This window comes from Nymphaea colorata, chromosome 9 (assembly GCF_008831285.2).
Source record: "Nymphaea colorata isolate Beijing-Zhang1983 chromosome 9, ASM883128v2, whole genome shotgun sequence".
NCBI lineage: Eukaryota > Viridiplantae > Streptophyta > Magnoliopsida > Nymphaeales > Nymphaeaceae > Nymphaea > Nymphaea colorata.
This window is the reverse complement of record NC_045146.1, coordinates 22160840-22186037: the sequence shown is the minus strand read 5'-3', so window position 1 is coordinate 22186037 and position 25198 is coordinate 22160840. Positions and strand designations below refer to the sequence as shown.

At 37.7% G+C, this 25198-nt stretch overlaps 2 protein-coding genes across 4 annotated transcripts; one reads left to right on the top strand and one right to left on the bottom strand.

Annotated features, from left to right (window-relative positions):
- Window positions 1-369: 369 nt before the first annotated feature.
- LOC116260565 (lysophospholipid acyltransferase 1-like) lies at window positions 370-8268 on the bottom strand. The gene is made up of 8 exons (XM_031639017.2): window positions 7662-8268; window positions 6674-6729; window positions 5004-5224; window positions 4505-4913; window positions 3585-3670; window positions 1983-2046; window positions 1773-1891; window positions 370-909 (listed from the first exon to the last, which is right to left on the bottom strand). The coding sequence occupies exons 1-8, from the start codon at window positions 7973-7975 to the stop codon at window positions 769-771; spliced, it is 1410 nt and encodes a 469-aa protein (XP_031494877.1). The 5' UTR covers window positions 7976-8268; the 3' UTR covers window positions 370-768.
- A 5252-nt stretch (window positions 8269-13520) lies between these two features.
- Window positions 13521-24431, top strand: LOC116260519 (probable transcriptional regulator SLK3). Of its 3 annotated transcripts, XR_004174114.2 has the most exons (11): window positions 13521-13668; window positions 14102-15394; window positions 15485-15607; window positions 15818-15866; window positions 17693-17904; window positions 18062-18130; window positions 21498-21598; window positions 21667-21760; window positions 21887-21956; window positions 22632-23564; window positions 24005-24431. XR_004174114.2 is itself a non-coding variant. In XM_031638943.2 (10 exons), the coding sequence occupies exons 2-10, from the start codon at window positions 14336-14338 to the stop codon at window positions 23504-23506; spliced, it is 2652 nt and encodes an 883-aa protein (XP_031494803.1). In that variant the 5' UTR covers window positions 13521-13668; window positions 14102-14335; the 3' UTR covers window positions 23507-23832. The 3 variants fall into 3 exon arrangements, 2 of the variants coding, with proteins under 2 accessions (XP_031494803.1, XP_031494804.1); XM_031638943.2 differs by lacking the exon at window positions 24005-24431 and having other exon boundaries at window positions 22632-23832; XM_031638944.2 differs by lacking the exon at window positions 24005-24431 and having other exon boundaries at window positions 13522-13674; window positions 22632-23832.
- Window positions 24432-25198: the final 767 nt, after the last annotated feature.

The following is a 25198-nucleotide window of genomic DNA, read 5'->3' as shown; positions in this document are numbered from 1 at the left end:
GGCTCTTGGCATGATCTAGCGGCGACCATCTCAACCCCAATTAGAATCCATTAAATTAAGGGTGTATGAACTGAGAGTTCAGGGGAGACGATGGATTTTAAACCAGCACATCAGATATTTCCAAGGTCATTGTTCTGCACAAGGAATGTGGATTTGCGACAAGCACATCAGACATTTCCAAGTATATGGATTTGAAACAAGCACATCAAATATGGGAAGGTTTCCATGCTAGATTAGTTATCACGGGGCAAGATTAACTACGTTAGATGTCTATTTTTCTCTCCGTTCTTTGGGACAGAACGGAATAGCTGACGGTTCGAGTTCAGTTCCACAAGGGTTTGTTGCCCGGCTGACCCATGCCAAAAAATAGGAAAAAGAAACTTATCTCACTAAATTAATAAGAAGAATCATTTGGTATAGAAACAACAAGCTGCAAATGGAGTTGAGACGCAACAAGGTACAAAACTTGCTTGTGCTAAAACTTCTTAGTGGCTAGAATTGCAACACCGGTCCAACAATCACAACAGTTTGGAAAGTAATGTAGCATAAGAGGACAGTAGATAACAAAAATCAAGAAAACAAACATGATCGATCCTACCTAGCTGTGTCAAGATGGTGACAGCAATATGGAACCTATCCAGACGAATGAACTACTAAATTCGGATCACATTATTGCAGCAGACAAGACTGCTGCACCTCCTTCTGGGAAAATGAACAAGCAGCATTACTGGAGTCATCAAAAAGCCATCCTACATTTCACAAATTGGTTCACTTGTCCTTATGAGCCTGTGACCTTCTCGGCTTCGATGGCTTGATTATGTAGCTGAGGAGGATCACAACTACTGGTACGATGGTGCCAACATAGTATACACTTCCATATGAAGCAAGGGTCTCATGCATGCTCAACACCTTCAAGCAAAATAAAACCAAAATATGAAAAGCAAGATTGCGTTTCTGTATGCAAAGTAGAAGCTAATTCACAAAGCAAAAGTTAAAGTGCAAAGGAGGATACCTTGTAATTTTCTACTTTCCCTATTGATAGCTGCTATTACATATGAAATATGGATCCATGGTTGGACTGAAATTGCCATGAAATTTCAATTCCATGACTTGTCTCTCATTATAAAATTATCATCAATCTCAGTCTTTTGGAGTAAACATGGGAAGAAAGGCAACTGCCATAACAAAACAGCAGCAGGCACAGGCCATAGCTACACCATGGTAATAAAATAGCTACGGTGATTACATAGCAAACCCACAAGAAGTTTCCAGAAACATCCCGTAAGTTTCTGAATAGTTCCTAAACAGGGGCATGTGCAGTTAACAATGTTCTCACAATCTAAAAGAAAAGCTTTAGGGAAGTGCCTGTGATGAATAGAATTTATGGCAACAGGAAAATAGGACGAACCATAAAATTTACTAAGTACGTTTGCCATTTTTATTTCCACCGTTGAGTGCTTGAAATGAAAAATGGCACGTCAATGAACTGTAAATTTCATATCACTCTCCACCAAAAACACAGGAAACGTCATATTTATCATGGTGCAATGAGCAGACACCAGTCTTTAGCCTGTTGCGTTTTTGGCATGTCAAATAAAGATGGTACTAACTATAAACAAGCAATATATTGACCAGCTGTCAGACAGTGATAATAAAGTAGTCTTCCTTAATGCAATAAAAGCCCCATCTCCCTGAGCTCCCTACTCTCACCCAGCCCCAACAAGCAAAATATTTGAGAAAAAAGAATCCAAATCAAGCAGAAGCCTACTAACCATGAAACCTATGCAGGAGTAGTTCAGAACCAGCACTGTGTAGGCAAAGTTGATAAAGCCCATCACTTTCCTCAACATGTCCATACTCAGTGGAATAGCTTGCTGCCATCTGTAGATAGCTGTTGGAAATAAACAGGAAAGTTTATCTCATGTATAACAGAAATCTGAAACTACAATGCAAAAGCCAAATAGAAGATCCATGAATAGTACCTCTTGAACCAGCAATCATAAGGGCAGATTGCACGAAAAAAATAATATATCCAGCATATAATCCCTGCAAATTTAGAAGTAAATGAAAAGGAGAATTTCAGATTCCAGAAGATGGAGACAGAAGTACCCAGGCTTGTTATTAATATGATAAGACTAATGGTGATGCATAAACGACTTCAGTTCAGGAACATAAATGATTTCCATTCCTTGGTCAAAGCAAAATCACATATTGTCACATCTAGGCAGCATTTTGTATCTTTCTTAAGTTTGTGTTTCACCAGCTCCTTTCATCTTTCAAAGAGAAAAAAACGTGTAAGTTTCAAGTTACAACACGTTTTTCGGAACCCAATACAACATCCAAGCCTGGAAACTAAAAACGAAAGAGAAAGGAGACTTACAGTGACAAATATTTGCTACATAAAAAAATTTGATATACAAAAAGCTATGTCACCATGGGTGCAGGAACACGTGTGGAGCATTTATAAAAAATTTGGGGGCAGGGACAAGGATGTACACACACACACACACACACACACACACACACACACACACACACGAACACATATAGCACATCAAATCAACAATTCATTTTTACATTTTTAAGTAAGCAAATAAAAGCAATACATTCATGAATCATAAATGCATAATCATAACCTGAAAAACAAGTAACAAACACACCAAAACTAAGACAAATTAATTCAGTTTTCACTTTAAAGTTTAAACCTCAAAAAAGATGGAAACTGACTAGGTCAAAGTTGACCAAGCCATTTTTTATAACTAGCAATGGATATGTGGACTGTACCTGACACAACATTGACAATGTCCATGGCAAGTCAAGACCCACCATCTACGTCAACATGGGTGCCACAACTTCCAAGCCAAGCCCATGTTACACAGCAATAGCAAGAAAAGCTAACCACTTACCAATTTGGTGCAGAATATGAACCACAATTTTTTGGATGCTTAATGTAAATATATGCTGATTAAATCTTATTACTAATTGGATGCTAGAGTCAACACACCATGCTGACAGCATTCCACATGAAACAGCAAATAGCTAAAATAAAGGACAAGTTATACTCTTCTGCCCTGAGAAAGAGAACTATTCAGGAATTTCCCCAAATTTGCATGCTGAGGGCAGACATAAATCTTGTTTTTAGGAAAACCTTTGAGATACAAGCCACCAATATTCTTTTAATATATATAATATAGTGAGTGCAATCAATCCCGTTCTGAGACTGCTTTTTCCACCCCACTTTTTTCTCTTGCACTCTCACCTTCTGTTAGTAACCCCCTTCTTGTTCCCCCCTCCCCATCCCCAAAGAATGGAAAATCTGGTGCCAAGATGGGACTGGTTTAACTCATTCCCACACACACAGACACACACCATAACACAATTGTAATCACTAATGTGCGTAGAATGTATGGTTCTAATTATATTGCATTTCTGTCTTCAAAGAACACATGATGAAACAGTAATACTTTATAACATTGCTGACGTTTGCAACAATAATCTTAACTGTAACATGACATGCTGATGCCAAATGAGCGGTCACTGTATCAGTAAAACGCCAACTGAGTAAACATAGAAAATCTACTTACGTGCCAAACAGCACTAACTGTCTGTGTCACCAACAACTGCAAGAATCCTGGTTTCTTTCCTTTCTGGATAAGCCTTTCATAAACGTCTGCAAGATGTCAAATATCAGATTGCCAGAGAAAGCAACAATAAACATGTAGATATGTAATCCTGGAAATTTAACCATTTTCTGCTTGTTTTTTTTTTTGAAAAATGAAATTCCTAGTGATGATGAGAAATAAAAAATAGAACCAATTTTTGACCAAAGAAAATTATACCTTTGTATTGAAAATCACTGCTAAGAGCCTTTTCAGGAGGAATAATTGTTCCTAGAAAAAACTCCATGCCTATTGGAAAAGTGTTGTCCCCAACCAAGTGAACCGGCACCATTCTCAGACATAGAATTTGTTTATGATATGTTCACAAAAAAAGTATATCTTTCCTCTGAAAATGGCTGCCAACAACTTTACAAGGGAATAATAATGTTCCTAGGACAATTCCATGCTTGTTGTGTTGGAAAGGTGTTACTTCCAAGCAAGTGGACTGGTACACATTTTTAGACACAGAAAATTCTTTTGGATATGTTTGTGCAAATCTTTCTCTCTCTGATATACATACTCAGGTACACCTGTTACAACTACCATACATGTAATTCAAAAATATTTGAAATTCTTACTAGCTACGAGCGAGCAACATATTTGTGTATTTGATATGCTGTGGCTATGTGCTAAAAGATTTAAAAATAAAAGCTTTACCAATGTCTGGAAGATAGTACTCTTATTATAAGGAAAATGATTCCATAACAAAAAGTAATTTATTTTTCTACATTAAAAGGTTCATACTTTTTTACCTCTCACAATCACGTATGCACTAGATCAGACTTAATCCTTGAAATTATAAAATCAACACAAAGGAAGAAAAATAGCAATGGAAAGACACTCACAGTAACGAAGCCAAGTGCTGACTTGAATGTTCCACACAAGAGGTAATCCTACCGCGCTATTGGCCAACTCCACTCCTATAATATCCACATTTTTTGCACGATCCCACTTTGGTTTGGGAGGGACAGTATCTGTCCAACCACTAAATCCAAGACCACATATTATAATGGCTGCTTCTGAAATAGACCATATGAAATAATATTTCCAACGAGCAGTGAACCCAGACATATATTGATAGCCAAGACGTTTCCAGAATCCCCATTGCTGGTATATAGGTTCAGAAAACCGGGACAACGGAAAGTAGGGTACCAGATACAAGTAGATACCCATGCATAAAGCAGCTTGAAGAAGAGCTCTTAGTGTAGCTCCATACGGTGAAGGAGGCCCTTGCTTACTATCACAGTTCCATAACTGTGAAAAAAAATTAGTTAATTTCCACCGTTCGCTGCACCAAATAAATCATTAAAAATTGGTAAAAAATACAGCTCTTGCCAAACTTACTCCTTTTCTTTCTGTCCATTCAAGGTAATCTTTCATTTCATAAACTGGCCCTGCAAAGTGACTGCCACAGCAAAGACAGTAACCAACATACTCAAGCAGGGAAGGGCACTTAAGCAACCTGTATTTCTTCTGGGCCTCTCGAAGACCTTCTTCTTTTAGTAATCCATCATTATAGTTTATTGAACATGATATTACTTTAAGTGTCAAGACCATTAGAGCACCTGATAAAAGAATGACTAAATCAGTAATTTAACTGCAATAATATAACCCAATACTTTACACAAGGTACATGTCAACCCAAGGAGTTGATTCCACAAGAGTTTTCAACCCAAGAAGTTGCATTAAGCGTCAAAGTACCATATTCTTGCCTAAAGAGAAATCAGGAATAACAGTAACCTAACAAAGTCACTACTGTCCAGAATCTCAGAAGCTTTACCCATATGCAGACTGATCATCTATTTCCAGAATCGTAAACACATTCACATGGTTGAAATACATATTGGAGTACAGAAATATAGATGAACTTGAAAAATATATATTTACAGGCGCTTTGACCATATTCACAGACCTTAGTGATATGAAAGGTTTGCAGTTCTATGACAATATACTAAGAAATGACATATAAGGTAAAACCTCATGAGATGCTCAAACTGCAGGAAATTTAAATTTTTCATTACAATATTGAAATAATAGCACAATATATTTGCAATGTTGTCATGAAGTTTTAACTTATTTGCTTATTAAACAGCTTTTTCCCTGCTTTTAAATTTTTCATTGCAATTTTGAAATAATAGCACAATATAGTTGCAATGTTGTCATGAAGTTTTAATTTATTTGCTTATTAAACAGCTTTTTCCCTGCTTTTAAATTTTTCATTGCAATTTTGGAATAATAGCACAATATAGTTGCAATGTTGTCATGAAGTTTTAATTTATTTGCTTAATAAACAGCTTTTTCCCTGCTTTTTTCTTACTTATGCATCTTTTAATTCCGGATTTCTATCACGAGAATGTGTGTCAAGGAGATATAGCAGACTAATGATTGTGAAAAGATTTTAACAAGAACCTGATTACAATAAATGAGTGAATAATAGGGTGATATCCCACCTTCAACCCTTGCCTTCTTAGTTCATAGTAAGGCAGGAGAGAGGCTTGAATGGATATACCCCTTTAAGCCTATATCAGGTGCAAGGCAATCCTACAGAAGAAAGCATATTCTTTTTTTTTCACAGAGGTTTTACAAGTTATTATCTATACCAGATTTCCCTAAAAATGGTAGAAATATGGCAGCACCTTCCAGGAGTTCACTTGATGCCAAGGGAAAATGGGGGCTGAAATGAATCAGATGTAGAGTTCGAGAGCCCAAGCATAACTTCCATAGCATGTCTAGATTTATTTTATCTTTCAAAATTATTGAACAGAGTAAATTCCCAGAAAACCATCTGAACTTCATATCACCAGAAATTTGTCGTTATGGAGCTTAAATCCAGTTCTGGTACCATCCTCCTGAGTTCCAAATCATCAACAACACAAAAATACTAGTATAAAATAACCATGTCCTAGCATTGCCTGGTACATGATTTGATCGGTTTCCATCAGATGTGAAAAGGTCTTCCTTAAAGTATCAAGAAGATTAATGAAAAAAGGTCATCAATGAGGCCCAAGGAATACCAGTAGCATCAATGCCTCCTTCCTTCCATGCATCGCCACTCATATAATATACATGGCTGCATTGAAAAATCAGATATGTCATGATTTTACTCATTTAGTAGGATACTAGTTTTTTTTTTCTTTCATACTAACGAAAATATTTAAAAGCGCTCTCAAACATCAAATAATGGTTCACGTTCATAAAAAGCTACTTCAGAAGAAAAGGTATAAGAAATAGTAATCACTGGATCGAGAATATTTTAACTTGTTTCATATTCCAATTAGCAATGAGTCACTAGATTCACATCAACTTTCCAAGTTTCCCTTATTATTTCCACGCAATGATACCCTTCCGCTGAAAACAGCAGAATCTGCTCCACTCCTACCACCCATAATGACTTCACACGTATGGCTTTTACATGAGTTGTTTCTTCGTTCTAAAATAAAACATGGTATTGGTAAAACAACAGATGGAGAAAGACAGAAGAGAAACAGAACAAACTCATAACAAATTGATCAAATCCACTTCAATGCATTATAGCGACGTGCAATAAATTGACATAGATTGATAAAGAAAAAAAGACATTCTTCCTTGGCTTCTGAGCATCTAAAGAGAGTTGGTATAAACAGTAATGTAGCTGGCATGGACCTTGGTAAATGATGCACCAAAAGTGTGAGATTTATCGAGCTACCAAGATTGAAGAGCCGAAATCCAATGTGAAACGCATACTATTGTTGAAAAACAAGGGCGTCGACATACAATTATCACAAAAAAAATATCAAGAACTTCCAGAAATCTTCACAAACGAACAGAACAAATGCCGATCTAGATACCCAGAAACACCAAACAAGGAAAATTAAGATATTACACGCGACACCGAGATGATAACGAAAGGAAAAAACCACAAACTCTGAGAATTTCCACAAATCCTGGCATACCAACATAACGAAAACCAGTCTATAACCCCCAGAAGGGTTCACAGAGGGGCCGGCGAGCGGTTCCACGTACCAGCCGATGAGGTAGCCAAAGGCAGCGAAGAAAGTTAAGATGCCGCAGTATCTGCGGCAGAGGACCATGAAGATGTAGCCAAGGGACATGGGAACGAGGAAGTGGAGGTTGGATGAAAATCCAAACGAGAGGTAGGAAAGGGCAGCTCCTGTCAGGGCGGAGTAGAGGTGCTTGAGGAAGGATCCGGGGACAGCGCGCCACGCCCAACTCACCGGGATGGTCGTCACAAAACAGATGAGGAATCTCAGGACGGGCACGGACACGCCAATCGCCGCCGCCGCGGCCTCCATTCCCACCAGTCCTTCGCCTCCCATGGTGGCTCTGCGGTTAGGCGAGCCGGTGAGGGGCTTCGTTTGTTGAAACGCGACTTAGTTGGTCCCGTGTACCTCCGAAGTTACCCAAGGGCCCTCTTGTTCATCCACAGCGTGGGGTCGATTCAAACTGGTTCTCCATACACCAACTTCTACCTCTATATAAAGACTCGAAAGGAGAAACCTGCACCTAATCGCGTTTGATTTCTTCGTGATCTACGCCTTCCTCACAAACGTCATTTAAGACTTCTTTCTTGCACGGTCTGCGAAAACAATAAAAACAATAAGGCAAAGGAAAGATCGAACCCTCTTCGTTGTTATTAAGGGGTAGTTCAAGAGGAAGGCACCCCTCCGGTAACATTTTCAGCCAATTGCGTGCACCCTTTCAGCACAAAAGTATACAGCGTCCGCTTTACGCCCCATTTAAATAATCATCCAATCACAGTACATGTTTGTCTATGACTAAATTTATGTAAGATCCCATCACTCGTAACTAAACCTTCCTTTCTCCTTCTTTCTAAGCTTTAGACTGAGTTGATCAGCAGTGAAAACCTCAATACACGTCAATTACTATATTGGTTCCACATACCCATGCCACGGAAACTGGTAACAAGCAGTATACCAACCACTGGCCGGAGCAATGAGCCGAACCTCTACAAGTGAGATGCAACCTTTAGTTTCAACTGGAGAAGACAGATTCTTTAAAATTAGCTCAACATTGCAAGATGGTGGTAGCGGAATTATGTGTTGGCTGATGAACCAAGAGCCCCTCGGCCAAAAATTTGCCTCAGTATGGTTCTTTTAGATCAGATATTGCAGTTCGAATTATGTTTGTTCTGTGGCTCTCCATGAATGGTATCTGAACATCCCAATAACGCTTACAAAAGTTTCAATCTTAAAATTATAACTCGGTACCGATGTGTCAGATCGGATCAGCTGTCATTCAATAATGGTAGGTGTCGATCAGTTCCAATGCAGACACATGAATCATTCTAGATCCGTTCGACTCAAAACAATATTGGGAAAACATCTCAATTGGCCGATTTGAAGCAACAGGTTGCGTTGATCTGCAGTTCAATAATGCCAACACGTTCATGTTAGCTAGCATGTTTCTTAAAACATTGTAATAATTTCAAATGTTTTGTTTTTTTTTGCAAATATTCATGACCGATTGAAGAATGCAGTTAATTCACCTAATCGGCAGATCCATCGCCTTCAGCTCCCGAACTAATATTTGTAAAGAGATTAAACAAGTCATAAACGAACACGTAAGAGCTGGTGAAAGTTCAATTATTTTGCAAATCCGGGGAAAGTAGGTGTGGCAGATTCATTTACTGCCCATCGAGAAATCCGCAGGCAGATATCGGAGTTATTACGTGGATTCTTCCATGCCACATATTGCCGGTCTGGTAGGGAACATCTTATTTTTTTGGGTATCTTTAGAATTACTGCCGCTTATCTTTTCATTCGTTTTGGCACCAAAAAATTCCATCTGAACAGATTTTAGGGTTATTCCTGACAGCAGTGTAAGGAGTGTAGGTATATGTGGGGCCCTGTGCTGTAAGGAGGGTACTCTTTAAAACCTTAATTTAGTATTAAAATTTGGGTGAATTTGAGTTCAGTTATGTGGGTAGTCCCACCAGATTAATGGTTAATTGAAAATTTGTTAACCATATATTTGTGTCCTATGAAAAAATAAAAAATATCTGACTTAGCCCCTGGTGTCTACTACTAATTGAAATTGTGCTGGCCCATATATATGGGGTACAATTTTAAGTTTTCTTTTTTACTTCATTCAATATCTAAAATAGTTAGCTTAGTAAAATTTTGTCTAAGCTTGTTAATAAATGATTGGTCCCGTTGCCATGAAAGAGAAAAAGAAAAAAAAATGGTGAATACAAAAGTACAAAATACAAGGAAAGAACAGTGGCATTCGTCGATGGTAACAAAGTAGAAGTAACGAAAAGAGTTGATGTGTCCCTATGTGTGTGTGTTGAGAGAGAGAGAGAAAAAAGAAAAGAGCAGGTGATTACAAAATGACAATATAAAAGCGAAGAACAATGGCATTGGTCGACGGTAACGAAGTGGAAGTAATGAAAAGAGTTGATATGTCTGTTTCTGTGAGAGAAAAAAGTCCGTGTGTGTGTGTGTGTGCGCGCGCATGCAAGTCCCTTTCATTGCAGAGCATAATTTGTTCTCATTATGTGTCAACAAGGGCTTCTTCAATCAGTAAAAGTTGTCCTTCGCTTTCGCTTCATTATTTCATGGGAGAAGGAAACTCACTTGAGTTGAGGTCCTGTGGACTTCTTATCCCAATTACAAATGACTGCTCACAGTTGAGCAATTTACAAGAAGCCGCTCAACATTTGAAGTCTTGCATTTTGGTGCTTCTCTCCATCTCCTTCTCATCCTACTCAGCTTCTGATCTTCTTCTGGTTAAATTGATGCTGCTCTCACTTGTTTGATTTACTGACTTTTTCTTCTGGTTAAATTGATACAACTTGCAATTGTTTGATTTATTCACTTGTGATTGAAGATGCAACCTAAGACAAGTTAAAATGATGAGTACAAAACTAAAAGAAAAAAGTGAAAAAAATACAAGGCACAAAAGATTGATGCTCAAATTTACAGGAAAGGAAAAGTCACGAAATAAAACGTTCAATAGAAGATATATACCACACTATTAGGAAGATAAGATTAAAAAATCAAACTTGCATTTGTAAAACATAATAAGATGTTAAGTTTTTAAGTTTTAGTAACTAATAAAACCTAATAATTAACCTAACACGGTAAGGGAGAGACAGTGAGAGAGTTTTATCTTGGCTCATGAGAGAATGAACCGTTGCGCCACATGAGCCTAACACTTTATCCTATTATCATCAATATGTCATTTAATTATTCTACCATGTTGAAATGATCCACATTTACTGCATCGTCCAGAACCATCTCACTTGACATTCTTTATATACATATTTTGGATCACATTTTCAGCCAGCAGCAAACATGCTTCTTTGAATCCCTCCAGATCTTTTAAATTCTAAATATACAACATAGCCACTTTATTCTTGCCATTAAGCACCTCAAATCAGGTTTATCCAAAACAGAAAAACTCATAACAAATTAGTACCCTTATGTGCATCGCTACTTTTATCACAGTTAATTCAAACTCAAGTTAAGATGTGGGTAGACAATTCGCCTGAACATATAAAAAACCTACATGTAAATTTTAAAAAATTTAACTTGTCATATATAAAAATTTTGAAAAATGATATTTTGGCTTTTGTCAAAATCTATAAACTTTAATTTAGCTTTTCTCATGGAAAATTTCTGATTCCACCCCTGTGAGCACTCACTTATCCAGTAATAACCATTAGCAACCACATTGAAGCACACAATTTGTCCTCTTTTTTTTTTGGAACAATGAATTGGATCAGCGCAGAAAACAAGTTTTTGGAACATTTTTGTTCTTCGGAGTTTGCTTCATGATATCCTTTGCATCTAAATTTTGCATTTCGAAGTTCCATTTCTTTTTAATATTTTACCCTTTTAAACATTTTTCAGGTAGATCAGAATGAAGCTTCTGGTTTTTTTGATCTTTCTGTTCATTTTTTAATACTTTATTTGCTCAATAGATTCCTTTTGGTTGCTAAAATAATGGTCCTTTTTAATATTTTTTAATTCATCGTATCGAACGACATAAGTTTCAAAAAGAAAAAGGTAGAGGACCAATATTAATAAATGAACGATCCTTTTGGTAGCTACCGTTTTCATGGCAAAGTTCGGTTCTATGTTCTCACGAGTTATTCTTCAATATCCTTTTCCTACTAAAGCAAGCGCATTGCTTATTTTCTGTCTTGCTTTAAATTTTTGATTTAAACTAGATAGTTTTACGTAAAGATGGAAAATTTTTAAATTTTGGTTTAGATAAAATGTAATGTAAAAAATTTTTAAATGTCATTTCCAAAATTCTGCATGCTAATGTTAATTATATGGTACTAAAATGATTTGGTCAATTTCAAAATGTATCAGCTGATAGAAATTGTTTCCCTGAAAGAACAAAAACTAGAAAGTTAGGGATGTCAATAGATATATTTAGATCTGACAGTCAATTAAATTATTAAAAAATCAGATATCGAAAAAAAAAATTGATACCTGATTAAGAAATTGGATCCAATTTGGATTTAATAAATGATATCCAATCAAATTTAAGTTCAGATTTAGATTTAAATAAACACCCCGATTGAATTCCGATTCAGACTTAAACCAAATGTAGTCTTAAAGAAATATCTTACATCTAATATCCATACATTTTGAAAGTTGTATATCAACATATCACAATGTGGTTTGGACTCAGTTTAAAAGTCATATAAGGGTTTAGGTGTTAATTTAAAAATCAGATTATAATTGGATTTGAGATTGTAATATTCAGATTTGGATTTAGATATGATATAAGAATTTTTTTTTTTTTTTTTCATTCACATGTCAATCCAAATATATAAACATCCAATAAAGTGTGTACATGACAAAAGAATATATCTAATCCAAATATGATACATTGACATCTCTAAAACCCTAAAAACAATAATGAGTTGGATAGTTTCAAATCCGACGATGCGGCCCTATTAGCGTCTCACATAGATTAAAAGAAAAAGAAAGCGATCGGAGCAAACCATATTTATTTGGCAGCATCACTTCTTCAAATAAAACTGAAAAAAAGCTCAAGCTTCGATGAAATTTAAAAAAAAAAAATCGCCGAAGTTCCACTGGAACCAAACGGTTAACATAAAATATTTAATTTCAAATTCGTTTAGATAATACCAACAGAAACTCGAGCATTTCTTTATACTTTTTTATTTGAAAAAATGTTTAAACGGGTTAGGCATGGGCTTGGCACCACTATGACACAGCTCACTTAGTCATTGGTTTGGGTTAGTCACCGTCGGTACTCGCTTTGATGTTCATTCTTATTTGAAACATTTTGCATTTTTGTGTTTAATTTATTTTTATTATGAAGCCCTTCATATTTTCTTTTTTATTATTTTCATAAACTCATCGATTTATCAAAAATTTGTAAGGATTTCGTAAACTCATCGATTTATCAAAAATTTGTAAGGAGTCGACTGCGGATGTCCTGTTGAATATATAATATATATATATATAATAATTTATCAATGCCCCTTTTAAGTTGTTTGTACGACATAAAAATATGCACCCAAAACATTAAAAAAGGGCAAGGACGTCGTTTACGTATCTAGAAGGGGCAAAAGGGGAAACAAGAGCTAACTGTTCTGCCTCCTAGAAGGCAAGGCCATATCGGGAAACGATATCAAAACGAATATTAATGTTCCGCGGGAACGTTTCCCGTGATAACGGCCCTTCAAATGAAGGAACCCAACGTGGCAGGATCCGATGCCGATGACGTAGCTGACAAACGATCCAAACCGTTGATCGCACTCGCCTACCGACTTGCCTCGCACGCTTCGGTCGATACCGGGTACAGCCGGTCCAAAGGGCAAACTCCACAGTTTTAGCCGCTCGCTCTAGTTCCCGCGGCAATGCCAAGGTATAAAACCGCCAGACTCGCGGCCGGGCCTTCGTCGTCCGATGCGGAGCTTTCATAGAGAATCCAAAAGAAGAAAGCGGAGGGACGTTATCTGTCTTTTATTCCTCTTAGGCGGCGGCGGCGGCGGATTGAGGTGACGGTAGAACTTTTCTATTCCTTCTGTTTGTTTATCTTTTTCAGATAAAAGTTTGCGTTATTGTCGTTTGATGGTTTGTTGATCGGAATTTGATCAAAGTGGAGGTAAATAAAATAAAGATTTCTTGCTTTTTTGGGATGGATGTTTTGGCCCTTAAGTTCACCTGCAAGATGCATTTATTGGGCTAGCATTCGCTTTCTTGGTTCTTATTTTGAGAAGTCGGGGTTTTGATCGCGGGACTGGAAATGAATTTCTGTGTTTTTTTTTTTTTTTTTTGAAATTTTAGGTCTTATTTGGCGAAGTGGTGGCGATTTTATTGATTCTGGGCTTTACTGAATATCGTTAGGATTTTTTTGGTATTGTTTTTTCCGTGTATGGATTTGCTCTGCATTTGTTTCTTGCTGAAGAAGTTGGGTTTTAACGTGGGCAGTCTAGTCGCATGAGAGCGATCGAGATTAGACCCTGCGGTTCTTCCTCTGGTGCAAGGTTTGCGTGGTCGTCGTTGAAGATAGCGGATGTCCAGGGCGGGCGAAATTGAGGCTTTCTTTCAATTCTGAAGTTTCCCTGGAAGATTGCTTACATATAGTGAAAGCATCTCGGCTGTCGAAGAAGAGAAGGTTGGGGCTGGATAACTTCCTGGGTCTTTAACTACCGGCCCGTGGCGATGTCGTCTGTGGCTTCTCCTCAGTTGGCTGGAGGCCCGACTCAGTCTTTGTCTGCTTCATGCTTGTATCCTCGAGGAGAAGCCCAGGCTCCCTGTGACATGAACTCCCAACGGAGCCTTGGTTTTGGAAACTTGCCTACCTTTATTCATGCAACTGGAAGTTTCAATCATGGACCGGCTATGAGTGACGTGAATCAGCTCATGAACAGTGGGGGCAACTCAGGACCAGGGCGGGGGACAAGCTCATTACTGACTGATGCCAATTCGGCACTCTCTGGGGGTGACTCTCTACGCAGTATCTACGTCAATGCAGACTCACACATGCTATTTCCAGCGTCACCCTTGTCTTTTTCATCTAGTAATATGAGCCTATCTGGCTTTCCCACAATGGAGGGATCCTCAGTCGGGCAGCAGATTGGAACTTCCTTTAGCAGAGTGGAAACCAATCAAGATCAGAACTCTCAGGAGGTGCAAAAACAAGGTGCTTCATCTGCTACAGCACATTCATCAATCCAGCACTCTTCTCAGCAGCAATCCCTTTCACAAACTGCGCAGATCTTCTTAGAAAGCTCTCATCCAGGGGGCCAGCGAACACCGTATACCAATCAGCAAGCTATATATCAACTCAGTGATCAGACGGCCATGAGCCTTGGTCAGGAAACCAGGGAAATGCTTGGTCAGCATGACCAAATGAAGAAGCGTCGTCGGCTTGTTATCAGGCAAGATGATCTGCTACAGCAACATGTCATGCAGCAGCCACATCAAAAATCAGGTCCAGGGGTGGCTTCTCAGCTCCAATGGCAAGATTCCTTTCAGGGGCAGTGTGCTAGTCCCCAGGTACCACTAATGCTTCAGCAGCAGAGGCTTTTGCAGTTGCAACAGCTGCAGCTTTTGCAACGCCCTGCATCACCAATGCAGCAAATGCGGATACAGCACCAGCAACTTTGCCAGCATTTACAACAAAGTATGCCGCAGTATTCTATAAATTGTTCCTATGATTATGGTGCCTGTGCTCGTCGACTTATGCAATTCATAATGACTCAGCGCCACAGGCCTGCTGTGAGTTACTTGTGTCCACCATTTCAAAGATAGTTTGTGAAATATCTTAAGAGTTCGTAAATATTTCAAATCTATTTTGAATTTGTTCAGGACAATGGTATTCTTTTCTGGAGAAAACTTGTGGCTGAATATTTTGCTCCTCGAGCTATGAAAAGATGGTGTTTGTCATCATACAACAGCGTGGGATGTAACAAAACTGCTGTTTTGCCGATGGTGAGTTCTGCTTCTGGTATCTTCTTGTTCCTTTGTAATACTCTGTGTTGCAATAATTTGTTATGCATGATCCTCTTTATCCAAAGTCCAGGGATACAATTAAGCTATCATTGCTCTAAAAGGTTAGGATTTACCAACAATGCCTGAATGCCTTAGTCTGCAACCTGCTTTTTTGGGTTTCTGGTGACAATGTATTCTTCTCATTGGCAGGTGCTGTGGCGGTGTGAGATTTGTGGTTCTAATTCTGGAAGGGGATTTGGTTAGTGCTGCCAAAAACTACACTTATATACAACGATGATTTGAAAGCATTCATTTTCCTAGGAGTTTTTTTTTTGGTTCATATTTAGTTGCTTGAGGTTAAAAATGAAAGTAAATTATTTTGCTTGAGAACTGCGTTGGTGCCTGTCTCACATTTGCCACTAAATTGTCTGCTTTCTCTTGTCTATATCATGATATTTTCATGTGAATCTGGTTCACCTGTTAACTGACATCCTTAGTTGCTTGCAGAATCTGCTAACACTTCCCTAACACTTCCCAAATTTATTTAGTTCTGTGGTCATTTTGTTGCTTGTCGGGCATGTTTATATGTTTGTTTGTTGGCCCTGATGGTCGTCTTGCTGGTACAGCTCTCTTGTTATTCTAGCTGTATTTATTTGTCGTTGTCCAACTGAGACACCACTTTACCAAGATAAAGCATTTCTTCATGCTTGGCGCTAATGGATTTTATTTGACTTGAGAAAAAATAAAAGAAGACTATGTTTTTTCCGTATGGACTATAAGTGTGTAGGCCATGGTTGCACCTATAATATAAGGTAATCTCATTGATTTTTGCCGAAAAGTCTGAAAGGGTGTTTTCTTATGTGTCATGGGGTAGCTCTGTAATTTGTTATTCGTTTTTATTGATGTCAACAGGCATTACCAGGATGTGGAATAAGAAAGCCCTAAATGTGGAATGCTCAAGATGTAACACACACTACATTACTAGCATCGGTCGCCCTTATTGTTTTGTACCTATGATAGAAAACAAATCTCGTTGTATACTGATTTGATAGGCTTTTTGTCAAAAAGTCTAAAGATTTGCTGTCTTAAACTGCGTGGATCTATGTGTAACTTATTTTGCTGTTTTTCATTTTTATTAGTGTATACAAGTATTAGCAGAGTTCAGGAAAAGAAGGCTTTAAATTAGTTTAAATTTTTAAAATCTAAGTAAGCACATCCTTGCATACCTATCTTCCCTACTTTTTTGCAAGTCTTAGCTTTTTCTGTCGAATGGGTGTGTAAGATTATCTTGAAAATTTGCTGCTTTCTTCTATATTTTTCACCTTAATGGACTGTAGGTAGTGCTACAACAGGCTAGAAATTCCACATTAATTTAATGACACTATGAAGTGAAACCATCTGGTTGGATGGAGTTTTTCTTGTGGCTGCTAAAATGAATGGGCGTCAATACTAATAATGAGCACAAAGCCTAAAAAGGCAGAACCTGCTATGAACTCTGGTAATGAAATTAGTTGAAACTATTGAGCCCTTTAAGGGAGAGGAAAAGTGGATGCAGTTTCGAGGCTTCCTTGGCAAAAGTCATGCTGCTCATCTTCGTGTGAACTGGCAGTGTAGTTCTCCCATAATCATGTCTTATGGTAACCAAAATGACATTGATTCTGGTACCTTTAACATGGCCATTAGCTCCTAATGCACAAATATAAGTAGCTGGGACGAGATATAGGATCTAACCTTCATTCATGGGAAATCTAGGTGTACATGTAGTCAATCATTATAGGGGTGAGAGTTGTCTGACTGTTTGTTATTGTTTGTCAGGTTCATACTTTTCTTCTCATTATAGAATGATTTCTTCACATTCATATTAGATATTAGAAAGATGCATCATTATTGTTCAGAATACCTGTATTTACTTTATCAAGTTATTTTCGGGGCTATTTGTCAACAATATGGATGATGGTTGTTTGAATTTGACCATCAGAATGTTGTGCATTTCTCTGTTTCTACTTTATTCTCAAAAACGTTAAAAAAGTATTTTCTTTGTTATTTTTTTCTCATGCAAACTTTTTCTTTTTGTTACGGAGACAGAAATTGCTGCTCAGGCACTTTCTAGGCTCAACAAGATAAAGTTTGACAGCGGAGTTGTTGATGAGCTGTTGTTTCTCGAAACACCTCGAGAGCATAGGCTTCCTTCTGGGGTCACGTTGTTGGAGTCAAAAGCTGTTCAGGAAAGTGTTTATGAGAAGCTCCGTGTTGTTCATGAAGGTCAAATTTGTGTTTCCTTTGGTCCTGATATGAAGGTAAGCAGCAAATGTTAAAATATAGGCTTTAGGAGAACATCTTCATCCAAATTAGTCCTAGTAACTCTCTGCCTTGCACTTATTGCCCAATTTTTGTTGTCCTACGTTCTTTATAGGCAATACATGGTAATTTATGTTCTTTCTTCTTTGTAATTAGATATTCTCTTGGGGATTTTGTTGTCGGCGCCGTGAGGAGCTTTTGCCTTGCACATTGGTAGCACCTCAGGTACTAATATGTCGGTCAGCATGCTTGAATTTGTACCATTCATTCTCAGTTTGGAATACTAGGATGAATTTTGGGAAGTATCAAGTTATTTATTTAACAACTTTTCTTTCACAAATTCATTGGAAATTTTGCAGATGGATCTTGTGGAGGTGTGAGTGGACATGTAAATTGTTGTCTCTTGATGAAAGAAAAACAAGTGTGCATGCATTATATGTTTTCATTAAAAAAATGAAAAATTGCTCAATTCTCGAGAAGCTTACATCCATAGTTACCTCAGTCTCAGTTAGATTTTTGTCAGGATATCCCTTCCAACCTAACAATTTGGATTATGATTAAAACCTACGGTGTGTCAGTGCAATCTTGGAACTAAAGGATAGATGAAATTAGACATACATTTCGCTTTTTGCATTCTATTGTATTTTTCTATTTGTGACTTTGGAAGAAGTAAATGTGATCAAGTATACTGCACAGAATTGCACTATGTACTTAATAATTTTGTATCAGGTAGCTGTTATTCATTGGGCATTCAAATCTTTGGATTGGCTGTGTCTCAATTCCCTATTGTTCATTTGTTCTTTGTCTGTTCCTGCTGTTAGGCTTCTGTCTAATGGGGGATTCTATTAGGAGTTGCTGTACAAAATAAGAGAATATTCTTCATTCTAATGCTTAACATGTCTTCTTTCTGCATCAAGATGAAAATGATCTAGAGCTATCAAAATTAGAACTCGGACACAGGTTGCTCGAGACCCCTGAAAAGACTAATCAGATGAGACTAGTCAATCTGAGTCAGCTCAAGTCAATTGATTATAAGTAAATATATATATTTATATGTAAATGGATATAGAGACATATATACTTGTACAGAAAGAATGCTCATATATATTTATACTTCAGGATGACTTAGCTGACCAACAACTAGGTTGACTAGTTGACTAGTTTGACCAACTAATTGCTAGTTTGAGACACAGGTTGGTCATAATTGGCTTCACCGACTAGTTGGGATTTTGACAACTAAGATCCAGAGTGGTAGTAGATATAAGCCTTATGGCATCAAGAAGAAAGGTTTCTTGAAGGAGAACCCTTCATTGGTCTTCCTAACATTGGGAAAAGATGAAGAGAACTAATTGCATTTGACTTTGTTACCACTTTTTCATTTTTTTCCTGGCTTCAACTGAAAACTAGTGGGAGTGAAAAATGTTTGTGTCAAATAAGTCAAACTGCCAGTCAGCTGGCTATCTTGGATCTTCTTGTTGTCCTAAGATCCAAAGCTATATCATAGTAGTGAATAGTGACGTTTTATGCCTAAATTTAAGGGCGATGTTTTTCAGCTTAGGACGATCTTGTCTGCTTTGGCATAGAACCTTCGCTTGAAAATCAACTGTCTTAGTGAATTTATTCATACATGAGCCTACATGCCTGCTATTGGGACTTTAGATTTGTTTCTCCAGTTGTTTGGCTTGGTATAAAGTTGGCATTGACTTGTCACCCTCAATAGCAGATACCTTTCTCCTTCATTGTTATGCAGTGTTGCTAATATTGGTCCGAATTGGCGGGATTACATAAATTTCAGCAATATGGGCTTTGATATCCAAGTGTTATCATGTTTCATTAAATATCTGAAAGTATTTGTTAATCATTTTTAAATAGAAAAATAGTTAATAGCCCGATATAGGGCAATACATATCAGTTGAAACGCCATACTGGTCAGCAACGATTCACAGTTTCTTTGATACGTGGCATTGCAGCAACACAAATGCATCATATAACGGCCATGCAAGTGCATGATGCATTGCACCCAGATGCAACTATTGCAGAGGGATGCTTCACTAGATGCTGTGGCATGTGCATGTCAATCCACTTGTATCACATGCAACACTTCTTTACTTGGTCTTGCAGACCACATGCATACACCATAGTGGATGTAAGGTCATCCTTCAAAAGAACAGCTTCTACCATATGCGTGCAGTGCTGCAGGACCTTGTACATGTCACTGTATGTTTTAGAAATCTCATGGCTAAGGGGCATAATTTTCTCCAGCCACTTGCACTTAGAGGACTTACTTGTAAAACTTATGTTGCTTTACAATCTCTAGGATTACTTTTATCCTTTTGTTGCGCTTTGGAATCTTGTTTACTTTGAAAATAATCCATGACACGAGGTTCACAAAGATAAATATATTTAAATATACCAAAACATTCAGTTGATGTAGCCATGATAAATTATGCAAAATTAATAACACACACACACACACACACACGCACATGTGTATATATTATATTATGGAAAAAAGAAAGAGAGTGAGATACTATGGAGGTTATATTATACTAATATACGTGTAAGTATGTGGGGGTAGATTCCATGGACACTGATAATTGTTGAAATGGAAGTATGTGTTGTTAGCAATAGGTTTCTTCTTGGGGGGAATTAGAAATTAGTTAGTACTTCTCTTTGATATCCTGCTTTGAGTAGAATATACACACAGAGCTGACATGGGAGGGCTTTTTAGATTTCAAAAATCAGCTTTATTTCATGAAATCTCCCCTTGTGCTAGTGGCCAATTTCTGTCTCTGAATAAAGTGCAAGCTAGGAGCATTTGTTTCTTTGGCAGCAGTAAAATGTTAATCCTCCTGTTGCAGCTTCATCTTTCAACAGATTGAGATGATGCAGCATGACATTGGAAAGATTCTTAACATTTCTTTAGTTGACGTTGCTTGCTATGGAAAGCATCCATATATAAAAGAAAGAAACAGATCTTTTTCTTTTTCCAGAAGGGAAAAGAAAAACTTATCATTGGGACTGTTGATAACTTGACACTATGGTGAGTCTGTGCTGGAAATTTCAGTTGTTCTGTTTGACAAACAAATGGCTTAAGTGATTAGATTTTGCTCTTTCCTTCTCTCTCTACGTATATAAATCATAGTCACAAATATCAGCAATATTTTGAGAATATCCTGGTTTATTGCCAGAAAATAATGTTTTAATGGAAGTTATCATGTTTATTTATCCCGTCATTAAGGGATCCTTTCTTGATATATTTTCCATTTATTTGTTTCACTTAATTTTTAAAACTTTTAAAATTATCTTGTTTGTTTGTCAGTATTTTGTAAGAAAGTTAGTAGAAGTTTCATAACTTCATATTTTTGTTCTTAACATTATGTTTTTATTCCCAAAGTTTTGCTTGATAAAAAAAAAACAATTTTAAAAAAGCCTAAAAAGAACTTTCCTGAGAACGATGTTTGTGGCTATGACATAAATGTGTATATTTGAATATTCAAATACAAAAAATATAAAAATAACTATAATATTCCCGAGGATCTGTAGGCTTACCTTGGTCCACAACTGATGTTTGGAGAGTGTGCCTTTCCAGGTGAATCAGCTTGTTCAGGTTGTGCAGAAGTATCAAGCTTCTGTATCTGAAAGTGGATCTTCGGGGCTCTCAACAAAGGATTTGCAGTCAAACTGTGACATGTAAGTGCTGTGTAACACATTAATTGGAATTATATGGAGGTTATTAACTGGCTGGCGGTTTATTTTAGGTTTGTTCAAGCGGTACATCAGCTTCCAAGGGTTCTGGAGATGCAACCAGTCGATGAACTTGGATTTCCCAAAAGATACATCCGGTGCCTGAAGGTCTCTCTCTCTCTCTCTCTCTCCCTATATATATATATATGTGTGTGTGTGTGTGTGTGTGTGTGTGTGTGTATTCGGAGGAATGAATGTATGATAAATTTTATTGCTTCCTATTGCCATAAATAGATAGCAGAGGTTGTCAGCAGCATGAAGGATCTGATGGACTTCAGTGGAGAGCACAACGTTGGGCCTATCGGTGATGTTCAGAACTTCTATCATATCTGTTAGCATCTTTATGTTATATTTTTCTTTCATTACTTGCATGGTTTTGAAATTCTGCGGCTGTTATGAGTATTGAGATTTCTCTATCTCATAGTTTCTTTCCAGTGATGTTGAATACATATATTTGTGCATATGCAGCATTTAGTGCCAAAAAAGTTTCAAACTTTTCTACAAATCTTGCAAGTAACCTGTTATGTAGCAACGTGCAAGGAAGATATATGCTTGCAACTAAGCTGTATTGATCTTTATGTAGGTTCGTTCATTGATAGGCCATACATGAGATGTATTGATCTTTAGCATGGCATATGGTCTTTCTGGTCTTAGGTCAACTGAAAATTCTCAGTTCTATTGGTTTGTTATTTTGTTGGATGGTGCAATTAGGCGTGGAAGTAGAAGCAGATTTTTCTTTTTTTGGTACATAAGTAGAAGCAGATTTTTCTCGTGAGCATTTTTCACAAAATGTATCATGCAGAAAAAGGAACGATGTTTAGCTTGTTGTACGAGAATCTCTTTTCTGGCTACTTCGTTTGTTTACAAGGAAAAGAAAAAAGAAATCCTGATTTGATCAATTGGGCTTTCAGTTATATAAAAGTATACATGTTACAGGCGCGGATGTTCCTTGAAACTGACCTTTTTCTGTTTCTCACAGAAAGTTTGGAAAGCTATCCTCGACAGGATGCTGGTGGTGGTCTTGAAATAAAAAAAATTCAGGGGATGCGACAGATCATGAATCAGGGGACGTCTCCACACCGAGCATCACTTAATCAGATGATGGATATGCATTCTGGATTAAACAGCCATACAAATACCGGCTTTCTAGGTAGTGGAGTGTTGACTGGCTCAACTGAGGCCGTAGCAAGATTGGCTGGGTACCTCAATTTACAGAGACAAAACTCAGTAATGCCAAAAGCAAATGCTTTTTCACAGGATGCAAGTGGATCAAAGCAAGTAGCGTCACAGTTTCAAGGGCCTTTCTCTCCAGTGTCCATCTCGCTACAAAATCAAGCATCATCACAGTCATCACCATCCCAAGGGTCTGTCACTTCAATGCCAGTCTCTCTACAGAGTGTGCCTTTATCGGCAGCAGTTCAACAGAGCTTGCTGGACCCTAGATTGCTGCAGACAATGGTTTCTCAGTCTTCTCGTCTAAACCAGCAATTTCAGCAACATACACCTCCACAGATCCAGGATGCGTTAAATAGTAATAGGGTCTCATCGGGGAAATCTGTTGGTGGGCAGAATGCAAATCTAAATTCAGTTGGGCACCCTTTCCAAGGAGCAAGAGTTTCTATGCACTTGGCTTCAAGGCCTGCAGTTGGTAACGTGCTGGAATTGAGCAACAGTAACTTGGTAAATCACGTTAGCGGTATGACGCCCAAAAGGAACGATAGCTTCAAAGACGACGCAAACGGCACGATGATTCTTGGCGGCAGCAATGCTGTGTATTTAAGATCGGATGCGTCACAAGACCTCCCTTTGCCTGAGCTTGTCCAGGATATTTCTCATGAAATTTCGGAAAGTTAGATATTTAGTGGTGAACTGGCTGACATAAATTATGGCGAGAAGCTTGAATCATATGCTGGCAAGTTATCCAATCCCAGCAATTTGTCTCTCCGATTGTACAGACGTTGAAAGTGTTTATAGCTCCAACCCTTCACGTTAAACTCGTTATTATTTCTTCAAAATTATTCATTTTTGGCAGTTTTCAGTTTGCCATTTTTAATTGTTTTCCCAAGGAAGACTTCGCCAAGAAATGGTGACGGATCCGTACAGCATAATACATTTAAAAGTGTATCCAGTTTATTTGCGTGAGAGCAATCCCTTAAAGATGAAGAAATGATGTTTGCTCAGTGTTCATGTTTCTTGCATGGCAGTGTGGTGGACCTTCCTATCAATCTGTTTTTATCCCTTATATTTTTCAAAATTATTTGAATCTTGATGCTGTTTTGTTAAATATCTCTATTTAGGCTTTCTTTCACTTGGAACTATCTTGATGCTGTTTTGTTAAATATCTCTGTTTAGGCTTTCTTTGACTTGGAACCACTCCGGTCAATTCTCAAGGACCTGAACTGCCAATTTGTGAGCAAGGAACCTTGAAGGTGGTGGGATTAGCAGATCATGAATATCGACAGACGGCTTCATCCAGCATTCCGGAAACAAGGTTCACGGCCAACAGAACTTACAATATCATATACAGTAGACTGTTTTGCTGCTGTTGACAGTTTCATTAATTTCTGGCTGATGGTGCAAGTGGTAGAGACAAACCCAAAGGTAACAGTGACTTGTATTTGATGGCGGGGAACAGAATCCAGGATAAGCGGAAGCACAAGGGAACCTCAAAAGATGCTAAGAAGCGGAAAGCAAGATATATATGCGAAACAATTATATGAGCATAAAATAAACATGTGAATGACAGTGCAAAAAGAAATAAATTAATGCGAGTAAGCTCTTCCAAGCTTCGTCCTCTATGAATAGAGACTCACATTTTTAGATTCTGAAACATTCCTTTTCGCACGTGAGATCGTCCTCTGCATTTAAAGTTTCCAAGCACAATCCACTGCCTTAATTCACTTGGCTATTATCCCCCCCTACCTCCGCAAGTATGTCCCCGTCTTTATCATAGTTCTGATCCTTCCTTAAACCCCCCATGACCGGTAGAAAAGAAATAGAGTTTGCTATAAGTAACAAGGCCGTTTAGCCTGTGCTATGCTATGGTGTACAACTGCTTAGTAGGTGACGCAATTAGCAGAGACAAGAAATTAGATAACGCCAAGGTGGACTTGTTTTTAGGGGTGGATTACGAGAAATCCCTGATCCTCTTATTCCAAACTGCTAGTTTGTTTGCAGGGATGGTTAGTTGATAAATGTGGTGCTGCAAAAGTTTGCATCCTGTAGGCTTCATTCTTCTGCTTTATTCAGCTATAGCTTTGAGGTTCATGTCTAAACAAATGATCTCATACTTAGGCAATTGTAGCTCACAGTATACAGTCATGTAGATTCCTTCTTGGCTTATACCTGCAACTATCGTTATTTCCATGTTGAAGCGTTAAAATAGCACAAAAATTTGAAAAAACATGTTTTTTCATGCATACGTTCCATTTATAGATAATTAAAAAATTCCAAAATCTGAAACTTCTTTCTTATCAAATTTATTTATTTTATGTTAATCTTTAGTATTCTGGATCCACGGTCATGAACCTGGCAAGCCAGTGTATG